The sequence below is a fragment of the Hippoglossus stenolepis genome, chromosome 23 (assembly GCF_022539355.2).
Source record: "Hippoglossus stenolepis isolate QCI-W04-F060 chromosome 23, HSTE1.2, whole genome shotgun sequence".
Classification (NCBI taxonomy): Eukaryota; Metazoa; Chordata; class Actinopteri; order Pleuronectiformes; family Pleuronectidae; genus Hippoglossus; species Hippoglossus stenolepis.
In genome coordinates, this window is record NC_061505.1 from 3,710,718 (window position 1) to 3,727,635 (window position 16,918).

The 16,918-nt window shown below is 40.1% G+C and overlaps 3 protein-coding genes across 6 annotated transcripts; 2 read left to right on the plus strand and 1 right to left on the minus strand.

Annotated features, from left to right (window-relative positions):
* Positions 1-1,106: 1,106 nt before the first annotated feature.
* LOC118102942 (transcription factor 7) lies at positions 1,107-3,889 on the plus strand. 2 transcript variants are annotated; one of them, XM_035149573.2, is made up of 8 exons: positions 1,107-1,361; positions 1,787-1,829; positions 1,920-2,017; positions 2,513-2,667; positions 2,784-2,907; positions 3,045-3,152; positions 3,240-3,289; positions 3,540-3,889. In XM_035149573.2, exons 1-8 carry the CDS (start codon positions 1,344-1,346, stop codon positions 3,571-3,573), a joined length of 630 nt encoding a protein of 209 aa, XP_035005464.2. In that variant the 5' UTR covers positions 1,107-1,343; the 3' UTR covers positions 3,574-3,889. The 2 variants fall into 2 exon arrangements, with proteins under 2 accessions (XP_035005464.2, XP_047194772.1); XM_047338816.1 differs by having other exon boundaries at positions 1,790-1,829.
* Positions 3,890-4,097: 208 nt separating this feature from the next.
* On the minus strand, positions 4,098-11,613 carry LOC118102914 (phosphatidylcholine:ceramide cholinephosphotransferase 2). Of its 2 annotated transcripts, none has more exons than XM_035149520.2 (7): positions 11,558-11,613; positions 7,532-8,419; positions 7,306-7,423; positions 7,159-7,216; positions 6,683-6,778; positions 6,397-6,563; positions 4,098-5,954 (listed from the first exon to the last, which is right to left on the minus strand). In XM_035149520.2, the coding sequence occupies exons 2-7, from the start codon at positions 8,071-8,073 to the stop codon at positions 5,781-5,783; spliced, it is 1,155 nt and encodes a 384-aa protein (XP_035005411.2). In that variant the 5' UTR covers positions 8,074-8,419; positions 11,558-11,613; the 3' UTR covers positions 4,098-5,780. The 2 variants fall into 2 exon arrangements, with proteins under 2 accessions (XP_035005411.2, XP_035005412.2); XM_035149521.2 differs by having other exon boundaries at positions 11,536-11,599.
* A 1,462-nt stretch (positions 11,614-13,075) lies between these two features.
* On the plus strand, positions 13,076-16,798 carry LOC118102923 (aminoacyl tRNA synthase complex-interacting multifunctional protein 1). Of its 2 annotated transcripts, none has more exons than XM_035149533.2 (7): positions 13,076-13,215; positions 14,776-14,870; positions 15,102-15,215; positions 15,714-15,878; positions 15,961-16,160; positions 16,254-16,425; positions 16,518-16,798. In XM_035149533.2, exons 1-7 carry the CDS (start codon positions 13,184-13,186, stop codon positions 16,682-16,684), a joined length of 945 nt encoding a protein of 314 aa, XP_035005424.1. In that variant the 5' UTR covers positions 13,076-13,183; the 3' UTR covers positions 16,685-16,798. The 2 variants fall into 2 exon arrangements, with proteins under 2 accessions (XP_035005424.1, XP_035005425.1); XM_035149534.2 differs by having other exon boundaries at positions 16,254-16,442; positions 16,518-16,647.
* Positions 16,799-16,918: the final 120 nt, after the last annotated feature.

The window sequence follows — 16,918 nt, forward strand, 5'->3', positions numbered from 1 at the left end:
TGTAATAGAACAATTATTGTCATACATTTGTTGTTCTTCTAATTCGTTTTATTATTAATCATTATTGTTTCGATTATTAACTAACCGATACTTGTTATCAGAGCACTGTAAACATTTATAATGAATCTAAATATCCAATACGATTAAATAAAACAGACAAAACAGACCTAACTTAAAAAAGACTTGTCACATTTTCTAATAAATAAAATTAAAATAAAGAACACAAATAAAAATAAATATATTTTATTCACACAAATTACACCTTTTAAGGATTAACATACTTTTGCTTTTCTGCTTCAATAATTCATATCCTCAAACCTTTATGTGACCAAACAGTTTCACATCCAGCTGTTACACATCCAACATGATGGTTCCTGTGGTGGGTGGGTGTGGGTGTGTGTGTGTGTGTGTGTGTGTGTGTGTGTGTGTGTTCAGTGTTTGACTCTTTTAGCTCCGTGTTTGGTTTCCACCACGTCCTGAGGAACACATCTGACTCTTGAGATGCTAAATGCTAAACTTCACCAGCGGCTCTGACTGAGTCTGTCTGCTTTTTGCTGTTAGTTACTATATTGTCCTCATTATAATAATTACACTGATATTACTTTATTAATGATTAAAGATATTTATATCAGGTATTCTATAATGAATATAAAAACATTTCAGATCACTACAGAGCCCGCTGTGTTGCTCTGACCTCAATGTGCCAGAAGTCGCAGCTTCATACTTTCACTGCTGGTTTCTGATCCATTCTGAGGATTCGCAGTGAAACGTTTCCGACAGTTGTGTTGCAGAAGCCACAGGGAGACTCACCCCTGACTCCCACACCCGACCCCTGGGGAGGACATGAGGGGGAGGGGGGAGGTCAGAGGTCGAGAAGGGAGAGGAGGCCTGGGGGAGTCAGAGAGAGCACAGGGAAAGTTTTCAATAAGAATCAGACATTAATATTTAAAAGTTTAACTGAAATATGTATTTGATTTTTAAAACACTTTAAAACATTAAGAGTGAAATAAGTGATAATACATCAAAGCTGATGTTTGACACGTGTTACGCTGCCCCCAAGTGGCCAAAAAATGAACGGTGCCACCACAAAAAACAAAATATGAGCAGCAAGAGAAGAACCTCCGGCAAAGAGAGAGAGAGAGTGTGAGACTGTGTGAGACTGTGTGAGACTGTGTGTGTGTGAGAGTCGTGGTGTTGATAAACCTGATGAACATGATTTCATCCTTCAGTCTGCAGACTCAGACCGTTTCTCTTCTCCCGTCTTTATCTTTTTATTTTTAGTCACTAAATTTTATTTTTGCTGATTCAAATCAACTTGGTTAAGTTTTTCTTCTCTTCTCAGGATGGAGCAGATGTCAGGGGTGAGTATTTTATTATCATTATCATTATTATTATGAGTAGTAGTAGTAGTAACTTTTGTACAGCTTTCTGTTCGTTTTATTGGTAAAATAATTTGATTATTGTAAAAATCTTAAAATGAATTGTCATACACATATTGATAGTGTATTTATATATCATGGATCTTTACGATGTTGGGAAACTTACAAATTCAGGTTTTGTCGTCAACATTACTATTAATAAATGAGTAAGTTTGTTTCACTTTCCTCTTTAAACAATTTACAATTAATTTTTATTAGGTATTTAGGAAACTTAAAGACTCATGTTATTATACAAATAAATCACCTTAAAATCACCAGTAAATACTACACGATAATTATTATTGAAAAATGATTTAATATTGTTTGTTTGTGACCGTCTGTAAATCTATTGAATTATCTTCCTCCAGCAGATGGCGCTGATGAGAGACAACTCTGCTGCAGCAACATGTGGTGAAGTTAACAATAAATGAAATTATTATTATTATATTATTATTTAATTTATATTGTATTTATATATATTTTCTCTTCATCATGTTGCAGAAAAATCTCGAGTGTTTGACTGGTGTCCACAGCAGCAGTACCTTTATCTGACCAGCGGGGGGCGAAACAACACGACCCACACTCAGACCACTGCTGCTGTGAGTGTGTGTGCTTGTGAGTGTGTGTGGGAGGGGGGGGTGGTGGCGCGTGAGTGTGTGCGCGTGTGTGATCCCTTCCAGCCAATATGTTTCCCTTCTCCCAGAATCAGTGTTAGTCGTGACCCACAGACTCGGAGGTCGTTGCGTTTGCGTCACTTGTGGTGAAATGTTCAATGTTTTTATTTCAACACTGGAAGAGGAAAAAAAGAGAAAGATGACTGGAGGTGAAAAGGCGTCAGGCTGCTGCCTCCTCCTGTTACAACCCTGAACTATCATGAGACGCTTATTTTCTGAGGCCAAACATGTGATATCACATGATCTTAAAAAATTGTAATAAAAATAGAATCAGTAATCCTGAGTCGTGATCTTAAAATTATTATTTCATCAGTTTTTTTAAATCTTTGATTTATTGCTGGTATTAACAATAACTTTCAACCACTGCCTTGCTGTGTACAAATGTTAATATTTATTTAAAAACTCTCTCTCTCTCTACAGTCGTCCATCCATCCTCTCATTCCTCTCCTGCTCTACAGCGACAGACATTTCCCGCCATCCTCGCCGTACAATCAGCCAATCAGTTCATCCGGTCCCCGAGAGGCGGACGCCCACTCCAGGACACACCCCTGTTACCACGGCAATGGCGCTACTGGGTGAGTTTCATATGTTTCACAAAAAGGAAGTGTCAGAGTAACATCACTGTGGAAATGACTGTTCTGGACAAACTCTCTCTCTCTACGATCCTGCGTGTCTTGTCCGTCTCTCGCAGGCACCAGGTGGTGAAGAAGCCTCTGAACGCCTTCATGCTCTACATGAAGGAGATGAGACACAAAGTGCTGCAGGAGGGACAGGAGAGAGAGAGCGCCGCCATCAACCGCATCCTGGGACGCAGGGTGAGAGACATGATGAAGCACTGCATGCATTGGGGCCTGGATACCACAGAATGATTGACAGATAGGACCGTCAGAGAGAAGCAGGTCACAGGTGGTTTTTACTCAACTGAAACTCTCTCTCTCTCTCTCTCTCTCAGTGGAACGCTCTGTGTCGCTCCGAACAGTCCAAATATTACGATCTGGCCCAGAAGGAGCGACTCCTCCACATGCAGCTTTATCCCGGATGGTCGGCCAGAGACAATTACGTACGTTCATCAGGTCCATCAAAGTGTTTTAAAAACTGTGTGTGTGCGTGTGAAAGCTTCACGCTCATCTTTGTCTTTCCTTTCCAGGGTCAGAGGAAGAGGAAGCAGAGTCAGCAGCGCTCAGGAAGCTTCTCAGGGTCGGAATAAAATTCAAATAAACTAAATAAATCGGGACAGGAAATATAATCACCTTTTTACAAAGTGTTGGTGAGAAATAGTAAATATTAAAGCTTTCACTTTAAATCTTATGGTGTGAGCAGATATTCAATATATTTTACACACACACACACACACACACACACACACACACACACACACACACACACACACACTGATGTGTTTCTGGGGCAAACTGACCTCTGGCCTGTTTTGTTGTTTTTACTGCAGCTGGACTCTGACGTCTGGCCGAGACGACATGTGACAGAAAACACACTCGACCTAGTTATCGTAGTCTGAGTGAGAAATAAAACAGACGTCAGTGTTTCTGCAGCATTCAGCAAATTTAAGACTTTTTCAGACGTCAGGTAAAAGGACGAACCATCAGACCTATAATTATCCATCAAGTACATTGATTTATTCACATTTATATCCCATCTCCTACAGTATTTATCAGCTTTACAGTATCAATGTGATTAAAGGCAAATACTAAGCATTTTTTATTTTAAATGGAAAAACAATGACTTGTGTTTTTTGCTTTAATTAAATATTAATTTCAAGTCTTGGTCAAAAATACATTTGAAATGTGTAAAAACATGTTTGTTGGTCAATTAATAAAAAATAAATCTGCATGTGTGCTCACTCTGAGTCGGTCACATTTATTTTACTTTAGTGCTGGTACAGCGTTGTAAAAATACTTGAAGTAAGCTCAGCTTCATTTAATTAAAGTATTTGTGCAGTAAAATGTACATTTTTTTTTAGAGAACAACATCAACCATCACAACCATCTGTTGATTGAAAATATATTTTATTATGAAACATCTGGATTATGACAAGGTGCAGGTTGACAGATACGCATGTTTCTGTATCAAACATTAGTTTTATAAAATTAACAACAACCTTCATAAATCCAACTTAAATTAAGCAGTTTTAGAAGAATGTAAAATTTTACAGATGGTATTTTACAGTACAAAATTACATTAAAATACTTTACACAAAATATAACTTAAAAAAAGGATAATCAAGTACAGAAAAGCAAAAGGCGTTAATTTACGCTCATGAATTTTCACTCTAATGAGTGGCACTTGGAATGTAAAGTCGCTAGCTTCGTTAGCAGAATCTCTGGCTAGCTTGTGAACCAAAACAGAAAAAAATAATCCGTTTTCAAAGTGGCACTTTGGTTTTTCGCAAAGGCCAAAACTTTCATTTCTTACTTTAGTTAAATTCACAGTTTAGCACAATGAGCTAGTTTGAGGCTAACACACTCAACTCCATGACAAAGGCTTTCACTCACACAATTACGAAAACCCAACTTAAATTAGCACAAGGAAAGCTAAGTGGCTATCATAAATCCTTACAAATTGAACATCGTGGCAAACTAACATTAATTCAGTTATATGTGCGTTCACTCTGACAGGGACCGAAAAAGAATGTTAGCTTTGGGAAGGTTAAAAAGCTAGCAATGTAGCTTTTAGCCCTGAATCTCTGACTTGCTTACAAACCAATCACTCGTCAATTACTTAACATTTCTTACGTGTGTCTTAGCGTGTGTTAACAGAAGCTACATGTGTATTCTGTGTATTTCTTATTTTTAACATTATTTCCAAACTGTGTAAAGACCTAGCATGTGGCTAACTCATACGCTTTCCATGGCACAATCTTAGATAATGATGCAAAGCCAAATTAAGTTAACGTGCTAGCAGTTTAGCATTGGTCAGGAATTGGTAAATACCAACTAAACGACTGACCCAAACAATAATTGATAATTTCAGTATCTAAACCTTTTGTCTCATTCTTCTTTGTGGACAGACGCTAAAGATGCTACGTTGTTTAGGTTAATGAGCTAACGTGTAGCAAACTGAAATGAATTCCGTTATATCTGCGTTCACTGTCAAACTAATAAAGACCCGACTTCATTAAGGTGGTTGAGTAGTTAGCAACTTAGCTTTGGTCTTGAAACTCTGGTTAGCTTAGTTGGTGCAAAAATAATTGTTTAGCATTATTAGCTAGTGTGTGGCTAAGCAACCCAATTTTACAACATACTACATTGTAGTTAGCTATGGGAAAGTAAAACAGCTAGCAGTTTGGTTTTGGTCTGGAATATCAGACAAATATTTATTGATTTGTTAAATGGAAGGAAGATGAGATCTGACGATTAAGCTGTGCTGATTGTGATAATGTAAACGTAACAGCACCTTTTCTGTGACTCCTCCTCTTCCTCCTGTTGGCACCTCCTCCTCCTCAGTCATCAAGAGAGAAGTTTCTAATAAATAAACTGATGTCAAAGCTCTTCGTCCGTCCTGTCGTGCAGAAGTCACGAAGGATTCAAACTGTCTCCATCAGAAGTCACGAAGGATTCAAACTGTCTCCATCAGAAGTCACGAAGGATTCAAACTGTCTCCATCAGAAGTCACGAAGGATTCAAACTGTCTCCATCAGAAGTCATGAAGGATTCAAACTGTCTCCATCAGGTCACTCCCCCCTCCCCCCCTCCACTATGCTGTAACTCCGTCGGCAGAACGACGGCAGCGCCACCGGGCACGAGAACACGATGGGAACTGTCGTCCTGACGTTCTTCTCCAGAAAGTTGAATATCGGGTTCCACCACGTCCTTGACAGGTAGTTGTTTGGAGCCCGACGCAGCGCCTGAGCAGGAACAAACACAAAGTCAATGACGAGTGAGGAAATTAATCAATTAGAGCTAAATTATTTAGATAATTAGCATTATTGATTATTTAGATAATGAATTACGATTGTAACACTTGAGTTTTAGATGCTTTTATTGTTGATGTCCGCTGCAACTTAATGTACTTTTTATTGTGAAATTATAATTATTACTATAAACTTATACAATAAATATCATATAAATACTAAATTCAACTTGCTAATAGTTTCCCCGTTAGTGGTAAATGTGGTTTATGCCAGAGGAGACCTGTGGGGGCGCTGTTGTAAACATAGACCTCAGTCAAACTTGTCTCGAAAACTTAATAAATATTAATCATCAACAAATATTAAGCAAAAGCAAGTTTAGTCCCACCAGCAGGGGGCAATATAAGGGTCAATGCAGAGTGTGTGTGAGTCCACCTACATGTGTGTTAGCCATGGTGTGGTACCACCAGAAGACCCTGGTGGTGGCGAAGTATGCGATCACCACGTCGATGCTGTAATGCTCGTGACCAATCAGGATGCAGATCACTCCGCTGGCGCTGAGCAACCAGCAGATGCCGTGATACCACCACATCCACCGATGAGAGTCTGAAGAGAGAGAGCACATGCACAACACGTTCATAACACATTCATGTAACACTACAATATAATCACACGCGTTTCTTTAATGGCAAATAATAATAATGAAAGTCTGTGTATATGCTCACACTCTTTGATGAAGAGGTAGGACAGAGTCAACATGACGGTGTGGCCGCTGTACAGGAAGTCTCCACACATCAGGTGAGAGCCCGTCATCGACAAACCTGAACACGACAAACACAGAGACGAGAATGAGGAGTTAACGATCAACACTTCGTCGAATGCTGGATATTACCCATGATCCTCAGCTTTTCTGAACCAGAAGAGCTCACCAAAGTTACATAGAACAGATGTTCAGGGTGAGGAAACATTCTCCATGTTCACAGTCACTCAAACTCATTTCAATATAACTGAGGATCTAACGTCGAAAAGTTACATAGTGTTGATTTATATTTCCTGAATATTTAACACAATGTGAAATCTTTTGTTTGGAAAAGAGACTTTTACTCCTCACTTTGCTATAAAACTGAATTTTGCCTGATTTATTATCATTATTTGATATTTTATTTTTTCTTCATCGTCAATATGGTTAAATGTTCATTACCTCCTCCTGAGATCAGCCTCAAGATCCTCCAGATTTTCCCTGTGGAGTCGTTGTAAAGCTGCAAACAGAAAAACACATGAATGATCATGAACAGGGAATAGACAACAGCTTGTTTGTGTGTGTGTGTGTGCGTGTGTGCGTGTGTACCTTTGGAGCGCACACCATGTGTTTTCCAGGGACGGGCAGGGTGGTGATGTACATGGTGACACAGCGATACATGTAGAGAGTCCCGATGAGGAAGAAACAACGACGACCAATGATAGCTCTGCAGAGAGATAGATTGTCTTTATATACAGTCACTGATCGCAATCACATAAAGTCACTGATTGTCTTTATATACCGTCACCGATCGTCTTTCTATAAAGACACCTACTTGTGTTCGAGGAAGAGCCACTGCACAAGCCAAAGTCCGACGAGGATCAACCCGTTGACCTCGGTGACGGTGAACGCCCAGGGCACTCGGTCCACGTAGTCGAAGAACTTGTCGGGCAGCGGCGGGTTCACAGACTTGTCCGGCACCCTCTCGTGGACGATGGTGATGACCACTGTGGTGAAGAAGAGGTTGAACAAGGCGTAGAGGAAGGCCACGGCCGTCTTCCACCACTCCTTCGGAAGGCGGTCGGCTGGTTCCTCTGTCACCGTGATCTTGACGTAGTCGCATTGTCGCTTTATTCTGTTGCTCAGAGTGTGGATCAGCTGACTCTGCTGGAGTCGGCTGCTCAGCTTGCTGCAGCCCTGTTTGTTTTTGCGGCCCTGCGCGTCAGTAGGGGGCGTCGGTGAGGGGGCGTGGGGAGTCAGGTTGCCGTTGGAGACCTTTGAAGGATGAGGAGGAGTAGGGGGATTTATTGTCTCCACATTAACTTCCACATGAGGGCGATCATCGTCGCTGTCATGGATCAGTTCTGATGCTGCCATTGATTTGCTAACAAGGTTGTTTTTCTCTTAGGAAACGATCACTTGATCAATAAGAAAGAGTTTTGCTGTTCGTCAGCCAATTAAAGTCTTGCTCACAGGTCAGCTGATCAACTATAATCACTGTTGTCCGTGGAGGTTTTCTGGAGATTTGAGTTCCACAAATATTCCTTTATCACGAGGTATTAACCAATAATCGGCGATCAATAGCCGGTATCTGTGTTCCAGCAGCAGTGACGGCGTCCTGAGGTCTGGTCAGGCAGCGATCACATCGTCCAACATACAGATCAATCACAGATCAGGCAGGTGATTGGTCGATCCCTTCGGCTCAAGATGATTCAGGACGAACCTAAAATAAAATCACAACATTTTGACCTTTAGTTTTCTGCTCATTGTTGTTAAAATCAAAAGATTTTTCAATGACCTTCTGAACTACACACCAGCTGTGAGATAAATCTATTCAACAATGCTGCGCTCCTACATCTGATTTTTATAATCTCTGCGGAAAAACAACACACACACACACACACACACACACAAACACAAACTAGTGTTTGACATTTAGTAACCTGAAGGAGGCACTCCCTTTAGATCACACACGTGGGTGTGTCACACACACACACATAAGTACAAACACACACACACCCTAATCCCGACACACACATGACTTCTGAGCAGAAAACGAGTCAGACAGCACCGACACGACATCAAACTTGAGGAAGTTAATAACTTGCACTTCAGAATCTTGTTTTATTTTATGGTTTTCTACACTTAGTTCTTCCCACCGGTGACTCCTGTGTAACATTTTCCAAAAAAGGAAAACTTTGTCTAAATTTCTAATTATGTGTCATTTTATAAACTTTGTTCCATTTTCAATATCACATGCAGTTCACATCCTCATCCACAAAAAAAGTTACGCAGTAAGTGGAACATAATTCATAACAAGCTGTTGATGACACTGAAAAAGTTCTAATTCTACTAATGAAGTTCCGAGCTGGGACCTGAATCTACTGAACTCCACGTACACATGATATTTGATCTTATCGTCATTGAACAGAAGTGAAATATTCAGTTTTGTGAATGAAACACTGAGACTGAGGCAGAGCTGATAAATCAAACGGCTGCAGACCGAGTTAAACTGTGGGTCACGTCTCTCTCTCCTGTTAAATACCTTCTCTCTGACAACATTTCACACACGAGTGAAAATGTGTCAAGTCTTTGTTTCTGTTCATCGGGCAAACAACATGAGAGCTGAAACCCTGCAGGCTGAAAACCCCACTCTCTGTTATCCATTTACATCATTTCACACAAACTGGTTTATAAACAGCATCTGAAAACTTCGATGTGTTTCTGCAGCAACGATCAGTCGATTGATCTAATAACAGGGAGTAACTAGGAGCGGCACTGTGCGGGCCCGAGCACTTGCGGGGGAGGGCGAACAGGGACCGGGCGAAACCACTCCCTGTTGCGTGCGTTTTGTGAATCGCGGGGAAGGATAAACACGTCACTTCCTGAGTCCCTGGTTCACGCCAAGTGTAGACCACACGGTGAAACTTTAATGTAAAATCGAAATAAAGTTGTAAATCGAGGCTTACCTCCTTTTGGCAGAAGATGGTGCCATCACTATCACTACATACAGACTGATAGATCTGCTCAGGTCAAACACACTCGTTTCTCTTCAGATCGTATAAATCTTTCACCTTTGAAACAGTCTAAGATATCAAAGGAGTCTATGACCACTGACACTGTGACTTTAAAGCAAAATGACAACAAGGAAAACTTTGCTTAATGAATCCTTTGCGGTGTTATTTTATATAAAGCCTGGGTGGAGTTAAAAAGTAAGTCACAAACCAGTGTTGTTCTTTCAGCTTAACCCTTTGATACACAACATGGGTCAAATGTGACCCGGCTCAGTTTGTATTTTCTATATCTTTGCAGTGAATGAATTTCATCATTCAGTATTTCAGGTATTCCCCAATTAACTTGTTTTTGATCATCACAAATCCTTATTTAATTTTTTCCTTTGTTACTTTCTGAATAACAATATTTGTTTATATCACTACCCTTCAATTTCACTAACTGTAAATACTCTGTGCTTTGAATGACTCTGTTAAAAACATTAAAAGTTTAATTTAAAAACCTAATTTCTGTTGTTTACCTTCCCTTACAGAGCCCAGCACTTCATTCAGCAGCTGTTTGTTGACTTTTTAAACGTCCAAGAGTTAAATATTAATTTGCAGCTCATGTCTCACCAACTCTGAACGGTGCGGTGTGTGGTTCTTGTGTCACATCCTGTTTACAGCCCCGCAGAACGAAGCCAAATCGAGTCAAGACCACGGGAATTCAATTTCCACATATTAGTGGTGATTCATCAACACAAGACAGACGCAGACGGAGAATTACGACAGGTCGGTCTGAGGGTGAAACCGAACACACAACGTCTACTAATCATACACGTTACTGACTTCAAACAATTGTAAGAAATCAGTTTAGAACTAAATAAAAGAAAAATCTGAAAAACATTCAACCATGTGAGAAGCGGAGATAATAATGTACAAGTAAATAATGTACAACTATCACCTGGAAATGGAAAGTTACCAGTGTAACTATGGTCTTTTACATATAACGTCCAGTTGGTTTATACAGATTCTGTATATCTGGGTCAGCCATCTTGGTTGATAACAAACATGGTTGCGATTGGCCCCAAACTGTGTCGTGACGACAGATTCGGGCCCACCAGTGGTGTCGTTTCCAGGCCAACAGCACTGTTGTGTTGTACATTAACTTTTACACATGTCAAATAATAAGTTAATAAAATGAAATTCACATGCTTCAAAAGTGGATAACTGAGTTTTGGGAATTCAAGACATTCGCTAATGAGTCGATTGACTGTTATCTTTTGGTTTCATCGATAAATAGCATAAATTTATCTTGTAGTAAATTGATTGTTAAAATAAGAGCAGCTGAGGAAGCAGAATTATTACATAAATGAAGAAATAATTTGACCAACTTTAAATCCTCAAAAACAATAAAAGTAACTGTCATCTTAAATAAACTGTCGTCCCGTCATATAAACTGTTTGGAATTTGTTGTTTGAAATTGAATTGAATTCTTTATACATCTCAATTAACACGTGAATTGAAATGTATTTTCTGTTGATTAATCGACCAACTCAAAGTAAAAACAGAGAAGAAGAACCTCCTCACAACATTAGAGGTGAATGATTCTGTTCTCACAAACAATCGAGTAATCGACGCATCGATTCAACATTCGGCGTTGGACACAGTTCGTGAGGATTTTGCGTTTGTCGCTAAATCAAACGTCTGGAGTCCGATGACGCGGAAGGAGCGACGCGAACACACCTGTCCGAGGCGAGTGACACGTTTCCGCTCCTGGAAAAAACAGTGAGAACCGAATAAAACGTTCCGGTTTGTTCACGTCGAGTCGAATTCAAAGCAAACTCACCGCTTCAGCCTCTTTTACTCACTTTCTCTCTTTCTCCTTCTCTTCACGTGTTCCTCCTCCTCTTCTCTTCACTTCTGCTTTACTTCTTCCGCTTCACTTCTTCTTCTTCTCCGCCTCCTCCTCCTCCTCCTCCTCCCTCCTCATTAAGCGCGCCCCGGTCCTCCCTGTAGAAGCGCGTGCACGAGTATCGGTGAGAAAGAGACCCCGCCCGCCCTCGACAGCTTCCGGTGACCCCGCCCCCCCCTCGGACTCACCTGGGGGCACTCGGGTTTTTACGTCAAATGGAGGAAGATCAGAGAAAAAGTCAAATTGAACCTGGACCAGCAGAAAAGAACGAAACGTTAGAATTGAGTAGATCATTTAAAATAAATGTACATTCATACATTTTCTGATATTAAAAAAAGTGCAAGACTAGAAATTGACGCTGTCCAAATTATAACACCAACAAAGTTAAAGAAGTTAAGACCTGACCGGCTCTGCAAAATCAATTTAAGTCTTTTACTTAGTGTGAACAAGATAACTCTGTTTCCCTGGAGCTGAAGAAGTGTGGATGCATTCAAATGATAAAAATTAAAAAGTAACAACAACAACAAAACTAACATTTATTAAATTAATTTAAAAGATAAAGTCATAAATAGTGAGATAGTCAAACCTTTATCTGTCAACATCTACATTATGAGCTCAACATTACGATATTATACATTCATAATAAAATTACACTATTAAATAGTAATTTCTTTTAGTGATACTATATATAGATTAAGCATAACTAAACGTGTAAATTAACAATGTCCACCAGAAGAGGGAACCACAGAGGCCATGAAGCAGATCTGAGTTTCCTGTATTTTCTGATGTGGAAAGTTTCTGACATCGTCTTTACAGTTAAACAAAAGTGAAAGTTTAAAGTTTGGTTGGAGGCTGTGACTGCAACGTTTTGTTCCACCAGAGGGCGCTGATTATCTACTGAATACCTCTGGGATGTACAGTATATATAAACTGTGTGTCACTGAGTTATTCAGTATAATGAATATTAAAACACATTCTCTCTCCGAGGTGGTTTCTGCGTCACAGGAGGAACAATTTAAGAAATTTAAAATAAAACCAGTTTCCAGGTTCATCTTTAAATGTCCAGTTACTTTCTTATTAAAAACATTAAACATGTGTCATATTCAAAAGTGTTGTTTCCTGTAGAAGGTTCGAGGGACTGTAAGTGTTCATATTGTCCATTTTATTTACTTGTTTGACTAATACAAATTCATAATTGTTTATATATATATATATATATATTATTTAATATCTATTTATTATATTTACCTTAATGTATTTAAAGTAAAGAAGAGCTGAAATATAAATATGAACAAGTTAAAATATATTATATTATATAATAAGTTCCTATTGTATTAAATGTGCAATATAAATAAAAGAGACTTGATGGATATAAGACTTCTTCTAAAAACAAATCTGTGAGTTTTTTTCTGGTGATTTAGTTTCTGTTCAGAACTAAACTATAGAGTCTTATTCTGGGATGTCACAGTTTGACCTTTGACATCGAGCTGGAGATGGAAGCCGACAGCTGACGGAGAGTTGGTGTCAGCTGACGACGCGGAGCTTTCTGTCTGCGACCGTCCGACCGACAACATCCTCCAACATGGACAACACCAGCAACATGTTTAACCCCAGGTACGACTTGAAAATCTCTGTTTTTGTTCTTCTATTGTCTTTATTTTATCACTAAGCCATTTCTCACTGATGTAAATAAATATAAAAAGAGGATCCAGATTCCTGCAAAGGATAAATTCCACAGTGAATCCTGTTCAGAGCATGTGAGTCGTCTAAGATGTTTGTGATTTTCACTGTCATTCATCATAAGACATCATTCCAGTGATTTAATTTAAACCTCCACAGCTGCAGGTATTTTTCCTCTTTGTGCCGCAATTATTCATTTTTTATTACATTGCTTCAGATTGTTTTAATGTGAGTATAGTAACTTAGTTTTATTATGTTCATGGAAAAACAAAAATATATATAGATATTTTTGTTCACTTAACTTTATTCAGACAAAGAAAGCTGAGTCTGTATCATACAATCTTTTCTTTAGTTTGGTTCTTTATAAACTCTTAAGTATGATCTGGCAAAATGTGTCTTTATTTTTTTAATTTAGTTTCAATAATAAACATCACTATCTGTGACTGTCTGTGACTGTGGTTCAGGTATCACTGAGGTTGTGGGGACCTGAATCTGTTTACACACAAACATAATGGAGGCACGGAGTAAAGATACGTTGTAAGGTTAAATGTAATGTGTGTGTGGTTGTGTGTTTTTGTGCGTGAGTTATTTATAGCAGGAGGCCTGACTGCAGCTGTTGTATCTCTTTACATTTCAGCAGTTGATTTAGCAGCTGCTGCTTGTGTGTGTGTGTGTGTGTGTGTGTGTGTGGGGGCAAGGTCATATATCACATTTAAGATAAAGATCAGGAGAAAAGTGTTGGTTATTAACATATAAACATTGTCATTTTATTTTTATATATATGTTCACATTTGTCTTTGATCCGTGTCCTATCTGCTGACATGGAGGAGGATTGGCTTATGACCTTTACTGCAGCCAGCCACCAGGGGGCGATAGAGATGATTTGTCTTGATTTGGTGGTCCATGTTTATAAACAGTTTGTGTTTTGTAGAGAGACGAGTGTCATGCATTTGGTTGAACGTGAATGTAAATGTTAACCAGACGTAGCTGCCGGGTGCGTCTGTAACTTCTGTTTATCATTATGCAAATGTATGTGAAGTCCTTAGATGTTGTTACTGTGTAGTTTCCTTCATCGCAGATAACATCGATCGAAGCGTCTTTCTAGTCTTTAATGTCTCATTTCAGTTTCAGTCACATCTTCAGTCCTTCTTCATGTGGTTCGTGTGTAAATATCTCAGCTTTAGTCTCGTTACTGTGAAATAAAACAGACGCTGAGAGATGTTTCAGATGTTTCTAACATACAGCTGAAATAATTTTACTGTTGGGTTTACAGCAGTCAGTCAGGAATCCAGGTCGTACAACAAAACAGAAATACTCAAGAGTTCTGGATTCAAAACCTGACGTTAAAAATGTGCAAATGTATGTGAAGTTTCCAGCAGGTTTATCTCCCGCCTTAGACACCTCAGTTATCTGCAGCCTTTTGCCACAGTGTAACATCGTGTGTCTCTATGTTTCCCACTGTTTCACTCTCACCTCTGTTTGTCCGACTCTCAGCTTGGCAGCGGCGCTCATGAAGCTGGATCCAGAGGATGGTGAGCAGATCATGGAGTATTTAAAAACTCAAGCTCTGCTGACCAGAGAGAAAGCACGTAAGAACAAAATACACCAACTCATTTTCATGCAAAACCAAGTCAACGGCCAGAGAAACAAACCAGAAACACTGAGAGTAAGAAAATAACTAAGAACCATTGTGTTTTTAATTAGCTGGTCCACATATCTCTGCTTATTTCTTTAATCTGAGGCTTGTTTGTTTGTAACTGAATGAAAACCTGTGACGAAAACGAGGCAACGTGCTGAGGACGGTGATGTATGTGTTTCAGTCCTGCAGGCGTCAGTCCGAGAGCAGAAGAAGCTGCTGGTGGAAAACGGCAAACTGAAGAAAGACATCGAACAGCTAAGAGTTCAGCTGCAGGAGAAACAACGGAGACGCATCGGTAAAGCTACAAAAAACAGATCTTGAAAAATGCAATCGTTTTTTAAACATGATATTCAATTTCCAGAATAACCTCGGTTTCACGAAATGTCATAACTTTCAACAATATCCTCACTTTTCAAAAATGTCTCCATCAATGCTCTTATTTTCCACATATTTCAAAAAGTATTTCCCACAAATGTTTGCGGTTACAAAAATGTCCTCACAAACTCTTCCAAAGAAATGTCTGAACTTTCATCAAAATGTCTTTAATGTACAAAATGTCCTCACAATGATAGGAGTACAGACACAGACACACAGTGAGACGACTGTCGTTGATTTTCTTTCTCTCGGAGCCGAACCTGATTATTTACAGACCAAATCTTTTCTTAGATTTAATAAGAACTTTATCAAGTCAAAATCTTTTGGAATTTTATCCAGAAGATGAAACAGATACATTTGAGTAAATTTCTCTCTCTCTCTCTCTCTCTCTCTCTCTCTCTCTCTCTCTCTCTCTCAGCCAAGACTCTGTTCTCCTCAGCCCCGCCTACTCCAAATCAAGGCCCAGCCCCCCCAACACCTGTCAATCAAGCGGTCACTCCCACAGGAGCATCAGTCCCTCCCTCCTCTTCCTCACATGAGCAGAGAGCGAGACAGGGGAGGAGGAGGAGAGGGGAGAGGAAAGGTGAGAGGAAGAGGAAGAGGAAGAAGGGAGTAAATAAATGAAAGAGAAGAAAAGATTGATTCTCCCTCTCTCTCTCTCACAGCTCCTGCCACCTGTGATGCTCTCTCTCTGGGGGTGGAGCCTCGTGTTGACGTGTCACGACTCGACCTGAGGGTGGGGCGGATCCTGAGCGTCCGCAGTCACCCATTGGTCGAGTCCATGTCCATCCAGGAAGTGGACCTGGGAGAAAACGCCCCCCGGAGGGTCGTCAGCAAACTGGGAGAGAAAACACAACTGGAGGAGGTGATGCACAACTTATCCTTTAATTATTATCATTAAAAATATCACACAAATCTAAATACAATGATTTTATTCACTCTCAAAACATCTCAACAGCTCCAGGACGGACTCGCTGTGTTGCTATGTAACGTGAAGGCCTGTAAGCTGAGGGGCGTGGTCTCCCAGGCTCGCATCCTCTGTTGCTCCACCTCTGACGACTGCATAGAACTACTAGCCCCGCCCACAGGCTCTGTACCTGGTGACAGAGTCACCTTCCTCAACTACCCCGGTAACCATGGTTACTAGGTAGTCTCTGTAGACGATGAAGCTCTCTACATGTTGACCCTCAGGAGGTCTGACCCTGTTGTTCTCTGTGTTCAGGTGACTCGGACAGAGAGCTGCAGTCCAAACAGAGGGTTTGGGAGCTTCTTCAGCCCGACCTGCGGGTGGACAACAGGGGCGTGGCCAACTATAAAGGCTGTGGGTTCGAGGTGAAGGGGAAGGGGCTGTGCAGGGCCCCCTCCCTGACCAACTGCACCATCAAATAGACACAATGAGGGCCCCAACAGATATTAATCACTATAGGTTAATGCTGTTCGCTAACAAAAGAAGAAAACTTTACATCGCTATTGTTGATTGATTAAAAACACTTGAAACCACAATCGTCTGTTTCATTGTCTCATCAGACTTTCAGGACAGTGGAGAATAAGTCATGGTGACATATTTCAACTTGGAAGTCCTCGAACAAAGGTGCTCCTCATAACTACAGTGCACGTGAGTGG

Coding starts and splice junctions, on each gene's coding strand:
- LOC118102942 (XM_035149573.2), top strand. Junction 2,668..2,783: donor CACGGCAATGGCGCTACTGG/GTGAGTTTCATA, acceptor CGTCTCTCGCAG/GCACCAGGTGGTGAAGAAGC. Junction 3,153..3,239: donor GGTCGGCCAGAGACAATTAC/GTACGTTCATCA, acceptor TTTCCTTTCCAG/GGTCAGAGGAAGAGGAAGCA.
- LOC118102914 (XM_035149520.2), bottom strand. CDS start 8,073: ATGGCAGCATCAGAACTGATCCATGACAGCGACGATGATCGCCCTCAT. Junction 6,564..6,682: donor CTACCTCTTCATCAAAGAGT/GTGAGCATATAC, acceptor CTCTCTCTTCAG/ACTCTCATCGGTGGATGTGG. Junction 5,955..6,396: donor ACACCATGGCTAACACACAT/GTAGGTGGACTC, acceptor GTTCCTGCTCAG/GCGCTGCGTCGGGCTCCAAA.
- LOC118102923 (XM_035149533.2), top strand. CDS start 13,184: ATGGACAACACCAGCAACATGTTTAACCCCAG. Junction 14,871..15,101: donor GCTGACCAGAGAGAAAGCAC/GTAAGAACAAAA, acceptor TATGTGTTTCAG/TCCTGCAGGCGTCAGTCCGA. Junction 16,426..16,517: donor CACCTTCCTCAACTACCCCG/GTAACCATGGTT, acceptor CTCTGTGTTCAG/GTGACTCGGACAGAGAGCTG.